This window comes from Typha latifolia, chromosome 6 (assembly GCF_019914945.1).
Source record: "Typha latifolia isolate L0001 chromosome 6, TyphaL0001v2, whole genome shotgun sequence".
NCBI classification, from domain to species: Eukaryota; Viridiplantae; Streptophyta; class Magnoliopsida; order Poales; family Typhaceae; genus Typha; species Typha latifolia.
In genome coordinates, this window is record NC_133091.1 from 3,712,388 (window position 1) to 3,725,128 (window position 12,741).

At 35.8% G+C, this 12,741-nt stretch overlaps 1 protein-coding gene and 1 non-coding gene across 3 annotated transcripts; both read right to left on the reverse strand.

Annotated features, from left to right (window-relative positions):
• Positions 1-3,108: 3,108 nt before the first annotated feature.
• Positions 3,109-3,180, reverse strand: TRNAG-UCC (transfer RNA glycine (anticodon UCC)). The gene has a single exon. It is a non-coding gene; the product is annotated as a tRNA-Gly (tRNA).
• On the reverse strand, positions 3,181-8,748 carry LOC140790947 (protein REDUCED WALL ACETYLATION 1-like). Of its 2 annotated transcripts, none has more exons than XM_073141268.1 (16): positions 8,607-8,748; positions 8,281-8,369; positions 7,732-7,851; positions 7,573-7,629; positions 7,416-7,488; positions 6,796-6,954; positions 5,730-5,879; positions 5,406-5,661; positions 5,177-5,298; positions 4,438-4,524; positions 4,269-4,357; positions 4,115-4,177; positions 3,939-3,995; positions 3,743-3,839; positions 3,493-3,651; positions 3,181-3,372 (listed from the first exon to the last, which is right to left on the reverse strand). In XM_073141268.1, exons 1-16 carry the CDS (start codon positions 8,637-8,639, stop codon positions 3,358-3,360), a joined length of 1,626 nt encoding a protein of 541 aa, XP_072997369.1. In that variant the 5' UTR covers positions 8,640-8,748; the 3' UTR covers positions 3,181-3,357. The 2 variants fall into 2 exon arrangements, with proteins under 2 accessions (XP_072997369.1, XP_072997368.1); XM_073141267.1 differs by having other exon boundaries at positions 7,732-7,857.
• Between the last annotated feature and the right edge of the window lie 3,993 nt (positions 8,749-12,741).

The window sequence follows — 12,741 nt, forward strand, 5'->3', positions numbered from 1 at the left end:
TCATCTATATCTATACTCACCTTTTGAACAATATAAGCATTATAGTTATGAAATATATATTAGAAATATTTTTTGAAAAATCGAGCTCACTGCTTGCTCGCACAGTTCGAGCATTCCCAATTTCGAGCTCAGCTTGTTTACAACCCCCTAATATTCACTAATTAAAAAATTACGTCATTCTCTCCAATCCGTAAGGGTATTTTAGTCTTTTCAATTACATATATATTTTAGATTGGTGTACAATGTACGTGTTAAAAAAGAGTGAACCGTTACCCAGAGCTGAGTTGAGCTGAGCTGGCAATCTGTAATAAAGATTTATAGTTTTTCACTAATTGATGATAACTGTCCGATATTATCTCCTTACTTTTGGATAAAGTCTCCATCCATCCAACAGTCCGAAGATCCTTAGAATCTCTTGCCAGGTAGTTTCTACAAATCCTTGGTCTATAAAAGGACCATACTGCCGATCAAACGCGCATTTGCATTCTTCCCACTTCGATCGTCTTCTCCCAAGTTTGTTTCCAAGAACAGGAACGTTAACGAGGAGAAGGAAGAGCCATCGATGGAGGAGGACCTTGGTTTCTACTTCATTCCCACCGACCAGGAGTTGATCGTCGACTACCTCTTGCAGCGGGTAGCGGGCCTCCCGCTTCCCTCTGACGTCATCTCCGATGCCAGTGTCTTCTCCACGCCGCCGTGGGAGCTCCTCGCCGGCCGCGTGGAGGCGTACTTCTTCTCAGAGCAGAAACCGTTGGGGTCATCGCGGTCGAGTCGGAAGATGAAGAGTGGAACGTGGAAGAAGGAATCCACTAGCAAGGAGGAGACGGCCTTCCTCGATAGCGGCGCGGTCGTACGCTGGAAGAAGAGTCTCTTCTCGTTCCACCCCACTGGATGCGACTGCAGCAGTGGGTTCGTGATGCGCGAGTACCAGCTCTGCGGACCACCCAGCATTAGTGATGAGAGGAGGAGGATGAAGAAGAGGATCAATATATCTCAATCTCAATCTCAATCTCGATGGGTTGTGTGTAAGATTAACGTGAGCCGAAAAGCCCTGAAGAAGAGCAGAGAAGGTCAGTGTGCTCGACCGAGAGGATCTTCCAAAGATGCTGCATTAATGTTGGAGACCCAAGAAGAAGTGTTGCCATCTGCCGCTGAGCCGATTCATGATCAAGAAGCATCTTCTTCTACATCCTTGGACGACATGTTATTAATTCAACCGCTGCCACAGCAAGAAATAGACCAAATCCTCAACATGCTGGATTCAGATCCCTATCCTGAGAGCCTGCAGCCACCAACTGCTGGCGACGCTGCCATCAGTGTTGACGATTATGGCGACTACGAGGCACCGTTAGTCTTCTGCCAGCCGGCGGCAGTGCTAGACCAACTAGTCATCGGACCACCCATCGACGGTGCTGTTCCTGCGGTGCAATCAGTTGGCTATGATCACGATAAGACGACGACATCAGCATCAGTACATGATTATTTGACATGAACGCACAACTAAAGTTGTTTGCTAATTTGTTGATCTTTATTCTGTTATTAGCCGATCCAGCACACCATACCTGCAAATTTGTTGTTATGTAATTAATTTTACACAGTCCATTGATCTTTTTTTTTTACAAATCCATTTACATAATTAATAGAGATTGACTTCACTGAGTCATTTTTTTTAAAAAACCATCTCTCTCTCTCTCTCTCTCTCTCTCTCTCTCTCTCTCTCTCTCTCTCTCTCTCTCTCTCTCTCTCTCTCTCTCTCTCTCTCTCTCTATATATATATATATATATGTTGGCATCTTAATTATTAATTAAGAGGTATTCTCTGTATCCTATTCTATAATAAATACTGGAATTAATATATAGAAAGATATGAAGAGAAAAGGAGCTGATCAAATAAATAGCACTGGCAATGATTTATAGGGTTGAACTCCAAAGTGACTCTTTCCTCGTTGACTTCCAAAGAATCTTTCAAACCATCAAGCTTGCTGGAGGAAACTGCTGCCTCCAAGCTAGACTCTTTGTATGCATATGTTTGCCTGCAGCTTACCCATGCACAATATTCCTGGATTATTTTTTATTCATCGACGGTATTTTCTTGATCCGTGGCGCTCCAGCATTTTTTATTATCGAAAAATTTATATAATTTGTAAAAATTCATGGCAAAGACAATGTCATCAAATATTTTCTAATAAATAGAAAACTTAACATAAAATTACAATATATAGGTTAACATCAATCCATTGTAGAGTCAATCTAATATTTCTATACATCAATTCCAAGCCAATTTAAATATTTTTCACATATTAATCTCGTATTTTCAAATTTGGGCAAATCATGGTTTCCCTTTGATCCTTATATTCTGAAATATAGATTGAGAGACCGAGAAACAGAGTGGGATCGAAATTCAAAAAGGGGTTTGGTTTTAGGGTTTTGATGGTTTGGATTGTTATAGAGAGAGAGAGAGAGAGAGAGAGACTTTTAATATTTTTTGTTTATATATAATAGTTATCAATTAATTAGTCGGATTCGATCCGTTAAACTAAATCTGATCCGTTTCCAACCCGATAGCATTTATTAAACCTGTATTGGTGAGCGATATGCTAGATTCCCTTTTAGCGCCTAGTAGATTTTTGACATGCCAATGTGGCAGGCCGCCTTCTCCCAGTGCCAAACCTAATGGCGGGGTGGTCAGTGTGCTGCCCCACCATGGCAGCCGCCATGTTGACCGCCAAGAACAGTTTTGAAAATTCTAATTTTTTTTAAAAAAAAATCAGGTGTTTTTGAAAAGTTTATTGAAGAAAAATATAAAAGAAAGAGGAAGATGATAGTTATTTATTGCTATGGGAAAAAAAAAGAATAAAGCTGGGTTGTTATGTTAAGAAGAATGAAAAAGGGTAAATGACATTTTGTCTATCTCCATACTTGCCCCATGTTTTTTTCGCAACAAAAGAAATATTTTATTTACCGAGAAAAGGTACAAGGATATAGAACAAATTCTAAATTTAATAATGTAGTAAGATGATAATGGATTTATATCCTCGCAAATAGATATAAAGTTATATATATAAATCAGCATTTATCAAAGAAATGAAAAATAAAAATAAAAAAAAATGCGTTTGCCGGGAGTCGAACCCGGGTCTATTGCTTGGAAGGCAATTATCCTAACCGTTGGACTACAAACGCAAGCTTTATATATATATAAAATAAATTTATTTGTATTCTGACCATTACAACGATATAAACATAAAACACGCCTGCAGCTCTTCTATTAACATATCGTAATTTAATCATCTTATATACCTCATTGCAAACTTTCTATCTGCAACATCGTTCTTTATGTAATCCCAAGGAGAAAAACTTTTACTTTTGCATGTGCTGAAGAAGGAACAAAAAGAAAACAAGATAGAGAGAATGGCCAAGGGTCAGTAAGACAAGTTTCAGGAGGACTTATTAGTGAAGGACTTCGCAACTTGTGTGCATTTATACATTACATACCAGCATCTTTGGTAGGTTGAGCAGCGCTAGTGACAATGAATACAGCGTAAGAGAGACGATAGTGCCTGTGATGATGTTATATACCAGGCACTTGTCGTCTCTGCTTGGTAGAAACACCATCTTCAGTTTGTTGGTCAATGCGAAGATTCTATGAGCAACCTGCACATGATGACATTAAGGAAATCAGAATTACTATTTCCATGTGCATTAGAGTAAATCTTATATCAGTTCACATGAAAAGAGCATGAACTGTGATATATATGGCTGTGGTGAGCAAGAAATTGAGCATTGGATAGTTGGGGATAACAGACAGCAGCCTTCGAGGTTGTTTATCTGGCCCTCCTGATCTGCAGGTCCAAACAAACAAACAAAAAATATCGAATCAACTACTGTAAAAAGTAAAGTATTTGAAGCCCTCGATATGATACGAAGATTGTTGTGGAAACCTCAGCAGGATATGAAACTGAGATATGTAAGTCTCCAGTGTTATCTTTCCTAGCCACCTAACAATTTAACAACCAATGAAAAATCAGTGATTGTACAGATAACTATAGACAAATTTAGTAGAATATTTGAGTAATCTCAGTCAATTACAAGCAAAGATCAGTCATAGGTTACTTACTCAAAGAGGGTAAGGGTATAGCTGCGGAACTGCTGATTGATGTTGCGAAGGACTATGTATATACTTATTATTCCATGAATTGAGAAAAGAAAATATATCAGTATCTAGAAAAAATTAAGTAAATAATGCATCACATTTTATGGTAAAAGCATACGTGATGGGGATCCATGATGTGTAGGGATGGTATTTGTTATAAGTATACTTTTCAAGTTTGTAGACATAATCATACCACAGGTAACCGACCTGAGAAAAAAAAATACAGATACATCAAGAAAACATGAGAGTATTTTTGAAAAGGAAATAATACTGAATACTATACACACCACTAGACAAATTGCAGAGATGGATGCTTTGATTAATATTCGGACCCTCACTTGGCTTTCTTCCAGTTTCTCTATCCACCTCTCGACCTATATCAGCATGCATAAAAAGGCATAGTTAATGAATTTTGTAGAGATTAACACAAACTAGAAATTTAGAAATCGGATCATTTATATGTAATCTGGCATCAACCAAGTACAGACTAAAGCATTGTAACTTACTTTTTTCTTCTATGAAGTGGCATCGTTGGAACTTGAGATTTATGTTTAAAGATAGAAAAGAAATTAGATAATACAAAAGTTGTGAAGGATTAATATGTACTATCAGACCACAACTGAAAGGTTTAAACTTTTGCATCGAGTTTGGTTTTGAATGTGTTTATGAAATCCTGTTTCTACTGCGATATGAATACTGGCCCATCATCCAACATTGGACTTAGAACTAAAGGTTTGAAAATCCCAACCAATTTTAGTAGATTTTATGCTCATGTTGGCTAAAATTTGCAGAGAAACTGCACCTGTTGACCACTGCTGAGTACCATGTGTGCTTGAGGACAATAATACCACTACATTGACTTAATATTAGTCCACATTCCAACTACTTATAAGATCAAAATTTTGAGTTGAATTGGGTTCCAAGATGTATATGAGAAATCTCTTTATACTGCTCCAATGGATCTTCACTATGCAGAAGGAACAAAGTAAATAATTACTCTCAAGAAGAAACAGCATCAAAATTCACCGTTGGATGATAGTAGGCATATATCATGCCGACAATCCATATGTAGCGGTCAAGCCCAGATCTGAATTGCCATTCATGCAAGGGTGGATATTGCTTTGCTGACTGATCTGGATCATTGTAAGCTGCAGTTATTTGGAACAAAGACAAGATGATCAGATGTCATGTCTATCTATCACAAAGAAGAAAGAGGCAAAGAAAAGAAACCAAGGATTAGCTTTAGAGAACTGACCTAGAAGAAAAGCAAATGGGCTCCACACAACCTCGAAGACATTAGGAACCTCCCACACCAGAATAATCACCAAGAAACAGGCAGCAAATTTAACTGCAATGACTGATCCATTCTCGTTGTACTTGTTCAAGAAACCAAGTGTGCCATACACCATCAGAGTGAATAATGTGTGCATTGGGCAGATGTAATATAACATGTAATGGTTATCAAGAAGAATGCAGCAAAATGCCACAAGAAAATTGAGTCGCCACATCATCTGTTTAACACAAATAGTCAGTGTTTGAAATAAGGAACTCATTAAATAGGGTGTTTACTAAACTTCACCTGAGCAAACCTTGCAAGGCTGAAATCTTTTCGGACATAATAATAAGAGAAGTTTCCAAATCCAGTCATCCACACATATGCAGCGATAAAAATGCGAATTGCATTATAGATTTCCTTGGCCCCAAAATAATGATACATCAAAAACAGCACCTGGATGGCAAGGGGAAATCCATTTGTGTTCAAAATTCACACAATTAACAATTTTGAGCTGAGAACTTTGTAAATAAAATATTGGGCCTTCAAAAGTGACACCTCATTTGGCCAATTAATCAGATAATTAAAACATATATAACCAAAAAATCCTCCAAAGAAAAGCAGAAAATTCAAAAAAGTGAAACTGATCAGTGCAGAATAAAAATAACTAGATCTTTAACTAAATTCAATTGGGAAAGGTATGATAAAGTAAATTCTGAGGCAGAGTCTAATGCGTATATTCTATGTACTGTAGAAGGCTTGCATTTTAGAAGAATGGGATAAATTATTTAAGCAGTCCTTATTCCAAGCAGTATTTTTTCTGAAGAGAGTTCAAGTTGCCAGGCTTAGGTCCAGACCAAGAAGGTCTAGCTTTGTCCAAGATGGCATTACTTTTTATTTATTTAAATTCAACTGCTTTATGCCAAGTGCGTCAATTACAACTTGCATTTTGTGCTATGAGGATTTTAAAGCATGCATGAAGCTGCTGAACTCCAAACTTTCTGATTGATGTTTGAACATTGGAACTTTTGGATTGACCTGTAAAGCTTAAGGAACACATTATTGGCCAGTGGCCCTATGCTTAAAATAATCTGTGCCACCTTACCTAGCATTTTATTGGTACAAGCACAATGCAGAAGGAAACAAGAGAGATGTGGAATGGGACATTTTTATCTAGCAAATTTAATTTCATAGCAACATGTGCAAGCAATTCAAACAAAGCAAAAGGGAAAGAAAGGAAATGACAGTGTACACAAAACAAAGATCAAATTACGAACAGGACTGAATACATAAGCATATAAATTATCCAACTAAACAGTGAAAAATGAGCTTTTTATACTAAAGAATAAAATAATTATAGAGCATAACTGACCTGCATCCACCCCTTCCATTCCTCAGTTTGATGCCTGTTAAGGTATTGCGTGGATTTTCCTGAGAGTTGTGGCTTATCTTGATGGACCTTAAACGAAGTCATTGCTGCAACAATTATAAGAAGGAAGTACAGAAACAGGAAGATATCCCTGTTATAGAACTGCAGACAGAGAAGCATAGTCAGAACAGAAAACCATATTATCCTAAAGTGAAAAAGAACTACACAACCGCTAGTAGGAAAAAAGCATTCTCGAACAATTGGAAATAATAGCTACTATCTGTTAGTCATGCTCATTAGAAGTTTGACAGATCTATAGGCATCTACAACAGATGGACAGAAAACATGTAAATTTAATAGATTAAGAACAAGGAAATTAGTTACATTCAAACACAATTCTGTATTCTTTAACTGCGCATTTGTGCTAACTTAAAAATTTCCTGGTGCAGAAGGTGAATACATAAAGACTGCTTATCTAGTTATTGCAGAGAACTGAACAGTGGACATAAAGAGTTTTTCCTCTAAAACAACTTTGCATGAAGTTAAACAAAAGCTCACATACACATTGTCAGACATTATACATGTAACAGAAAGCAGGACTCCCATAATGACTAACAGAACACCTTTGTTGACTCTCCAAGGAGATCTGTGCGGTCACATATGTAAAAGTAGGCCAGGAGGGCTCCAAATTCTGACCTGGTAAGTTCAGTGCAAATCAGCTGGTATGTCTTGCTACTTAAGGCTTAAATAAGATCAAAATATAACAATAGGTTAACTTACAGGGCTCTTAGTGTCAAACGATTCTCTAGCAAGAAATTCTTGTCCATCAAAAGAAACCTGAATAGAATCATGAATAAGGAAAGACAATTAGGCACTATCAAGCAAATATTCTAATTCTGGTACTGTGATGTCATATTAGGTATATTTCTATTCAAAAACCTGACAAGATTTTGCTTTGATTTGTGAACTTTTGATGATGTTGCTGAAGAACCTCCCTCTAACAGTTGAGTATTAGCATCATCACAGTTATCCAACCCAACCGAGTTTACAACAGAATACCTGGCACTAGATAAGCAAATAGGCAATGAATTTATTTCTACTTTAGATAATAATATGAAGAACTAACACTGTAAATACTTGCAACTTGATATAGCCATAAGAAGACACCACTGACTGCAATATAATAATTCCAACAAAAGGCGTACATATATGTGCTTCCTTTGTGCTCATAGTGCTGATCAGGAGGAGTAATTTGTTGCAGTAAGATTTTAAGGTTTTTAAGGTTCTGCTCTAAGAGAAGTATCTAAATTATCTTTTAACTATCTCAGATAGGTGATGCCCCAAAATAGTCTAGGTGCCCTTGAAGAAGTGCTTTGGTTATTGAGCGAATCAGTGACCTCGACTGTTTGAAAGATCCAAATGTAGACATCACAACTTCTACCAAGTAAGAACAAGGAAAGAAATCATCTAAGAAAATATATGACTCACATTTTCAAAAACTTTGAGTTCTGGTATTCCAACAGCTCAGAGTAGAGCCATGCAACAAATACTGGTACAAATCCTAGAAGAAGTGACACCTGATACAATTACACATCCAGTTGGCATTAGCCAATGTCTAAATCATAAATTGAAACGAGACCACTTGCAGTACTGACAAGAAGTATCAACTAATTGAAAAACCACACAAAAAAAAATTGCTCATAAAAAGACCCAATTGAAGAAAGTCAATGATAAACCGAAATCCTCCATCAAAATCACATATTTCTTCAATATATCAAATATTTGGGCATCAACTCTATAAAAAATTCGAGAACCTGGCCGGCACTAACGGGCCCAAAGATCTCCATGGAAGAATGTACGACGAAGAAAAATTGCGAGGGGAAGGCTCAATCCAAACCAAGAAGCATTCCAAGTGTAAGCAAAAGAATACAGAAAAAAGAAGAAAACTTCCCCGATATCCAATTCGAGGGGCGAGCTCCTTAAATAAGCAAAGAATCTAGAGAAAGCGAGGCGGGAAAGAGGCGAGCGATAGAATTACCGGTACGGAACTTGTCTACATTAACCGGCGCCGACGAGTAGGACAAAACTTTATAGAAGTAACTGTGCTCAGGTTTGCAATTATTTTGCTTACCTTCTTCTCTTCTTCGATCTTCTACTTCACAAAATTTAGCACTGCTCCACTTCATTTGATTTTATTTGGTTTGCTATTATTATCTTAGTTCTTGTATTATTACATTATCACAGATCATTGATAAACTTTTGCATCATCAGCTATCGAGAAATAAATAAACAAAAACTAGTTTTATTGATGCATAATTGGAAGAGGAATCCAAGAACATCCAAGCTATGCTCTTGTAATGTACTAGATAATTGCAAAGTTCTTGCAAAAAATATATATACGTAGTTAATCTGTTTGAATTATTGTAATAAGTGTTATATTCCAGAAGTCACCCTGATGAGCAAAATCTTGCATTTTTTATACTCTAAAGTTGATATTTACATATATATATTAAAACATATAGTGTTTGCGTATATAACTATCTGATTACTTTTTAAATTATGTCTCGATAATTTGATAGAAAAAAGAATTTATGAAAACTAGAATAATTATAGTTTTGTCTTTTTATATCTAAGTTATTTAAAATTTTAACGATTAGTTAACTTCAAGAGTCATCCATACTTAAGATTAGAATAACTTTAATATGAGCGAATGGGATAATCTAGTCGAAAACATAATTAGTATAAAAGTTAAAGAATAGTAAATCAGAGACAGTTGACTTGGTATTGGATGACTGATGAGTACTTAAGATTAATCCAAAGAACTTAGGTCTTACGTAATGGCTGTAATATGATAGCATTGGATGCTATGAAATGAACAATGATAGGGAAAAAATTTATCCTTCAATTGCTTGCACTTTTCTTGCTCAAGATTAAGATGCTGAGTCTAAGATTGTAGCAAATAATTAAGAGAAGGTATTCATTGAGCATTGGGATCTTGGATTCTCCAAAAATAAGATGGAAAGGGACAGTTGACTAATGTCTGTTCAAGGAGGCATTAGATAATTGAGGTGGCTCTAATTTGATTGCATTGGATCCCATTCAAAATCTAGTTCAAATGCAAAAAGTCAAAAATCAAAATCTATTTAATTTACATAAATCAAATTCTACAATATTTAAAAATATTAATGGAAAACGTATTTTGAAAATTGAAACCAAAGTAAGAGAAAAAAGAAAAGGAAAAATCTAATACATACTCGGTATGAAAATCGAACCGGATGAGTGAAAAATCGAGTAAGAATAGAAAGCTAAAAGCTGAGTAAAAAAAAAAAAAAAAAAAAAATTGTAACGCCCCCGCCCGGCACGACACGTGCACGCCCACACGGCACGCACGGCGCTCACGCACAGATACTCTCCTGTGCACATATAATCATGACATCATAAAAAAAATATCCTGCTAACATATCCATGATCACATAATCCATCGCCAAATAAATCATACTCTTAACCAAATAAACTTGTTAACATATGAATATCAAAGTCCACAATAATATACACTAGACTGCTACACAATCTGGCAGGGCCCACACAGGCCACAACAAACCATCAAGATACCATTAAACAACTGATACAAGAGTACACTATGATTCGACCTGTATTATACAAATCATCGTCTAATACAAAAGAGTACAAATATCAAATACTAGTACAACTCAATTTTTATATAAACCATCATCTATACTATCTCGCATTTATAGCTCACCTCATCATCACTCTAAAATATCTTCTCAAGATATCTCAGGTCACTATCACGTACCACAAACCTGAGGGGTTAGAAAAGAAATAAAGCGAGTCATGAGCAAAAGGCTCAGTGAATAGACCTTACCCCGAATCAGTGATGCCAAACAGAGAGTAAATCATGTACTGGATAATATGAATTAGAAAGCAACATCATGTCATGAATGAGTATATAAATGCATCCTCAATAATACATAATTGAAAAGTAGATAATATGTCATACTGATAAAAGTATACAATCCTCGACAATGAATAAATAAATCTCCATGTCATATGATCATCATAACTCTCTATCAAATATGATATATGATGCATGCCGACCATGACTATGCGATGATATCAAATGCAACCATATATGATATATATTGACCCCTCAATAATCAGTTATGTTAGATAAAAATAAAATCATATGCATTTCTCAACATCACGATCATCACCGACATCTCGGTATAATATCATCATACTAGACCACTATGCACAGTCAATACCCGGTACCCGGTCTCAACATCATGCCCGAAGGCTCAGAGCATACTCTGCCATCCGCAAGGAGTATCTCAAATATAATTATACCCCGCCACCTGCTAGGGTATCAACATCCATCCGCACGGCACACACACACATAGTTGATAGAAACCTCGTGAGGATAACTCGCCACATATGCCCTAGCGAATGGCATGTGTCCGAATGTCTGCTGCGCACACAGACTAACGACCTCAGACGTAAGGCCAACAGGATCGTGACCATGTCGAGCGATCAATCATCCACCAAGCGCGTCCTAACCCTCGCGCCCACTCGGGTATCCTCACGCTTTCTATCAACTATCCTTTCAATCACATTTCATGCTTTCCTTCTAAATGACAAATCATATGCATATATCCAGTATGATAACAAGTCAATACATAACAGGAATTTAGGTGGAATAGGAATCAAGAGAAAATGATGCAATGTAGTCTCCAACTGTATTGTCGACACATGCATACTCATGCTAATCTATTACATGCATACTCATGCTACAGATCAACTCGGTAAACAATCATAACAGTAGAATCATCTCTGATTATCTCTATATATATCACTAATGTACTCTTATTCCAAATCAGCGTAATCGAATGCATGATAAAATATGCTCGACTATTATCTCTAGATAAAATCATATAATCATGCTGGAGGCCAAAACATGCATATACACAAATATATAATATAACCTAATTTGAGAAAGGCGTCTAAGGGATAAGACTACTCACTGTCTGATAAGAAGACACGAACCACGCATCTCTCACGTCCGTCAGTCAAACATCAACTCATTGTCAGGATCCACGGGGTCTCACATAAGGGGTTCAGGGTCTGAAAATATTTAAATGATATGATGTCAGCCGTTTATCCCATTTAGAATTTATTGGTGTAAAATATAATAAATTATTTGATTTTATTAAATAACTTGATATACATTATATATATATAATTATGATAACCTTATTCAATTATTTAGCAATTATTACTTTTACTTAACTAGTTACTAATCATACATATATTAATCATTATTCATAAATTCAAAAGTAATTATTTGAGCTCAGCATTTTATTGCATAGAAAATAATATATAATAATAATAAGGTGCTAGAAACACATTGAATACTCAAATGTATTAAATATATGCATGTATAAGCATACATAAACGTTAATAGAAACTTATAAATTTAATTATTTTTAATAGAACTAACTATATAAAATATAAGATTATTATCAATATGATTACATGTATTAATCTAATAAACAGTGGCAAAACTATATATAATCATATGCAAGTACTTATAACTATAATTAATAAATTATTATACTAATAATACTTAGCTAATACTTATGTTAGTGAGTATAAATTATCAAAATAATCAATCATCTAGATAACTGATTTACCTATATTTTAGAAACTAAATCATATGATTAATATAAACAAATTAAAAAGGGATCAATCCCTTGTCATAGTCTTTGGGCTCGGCACTACACCTTTCTGATCTGGGCCGAGCCTAGCACTATTGCAGAAGGGAAGAAAAACTGAGGAAGATGAAGAAGAAGAAAGAAGGAGGAGAAAGAAAGGAAGAAGAAGAAGAAGAGAAGAGAAGAGAAGAAAAGAGAAGAGAAGAGAAGAAAAGAGAAG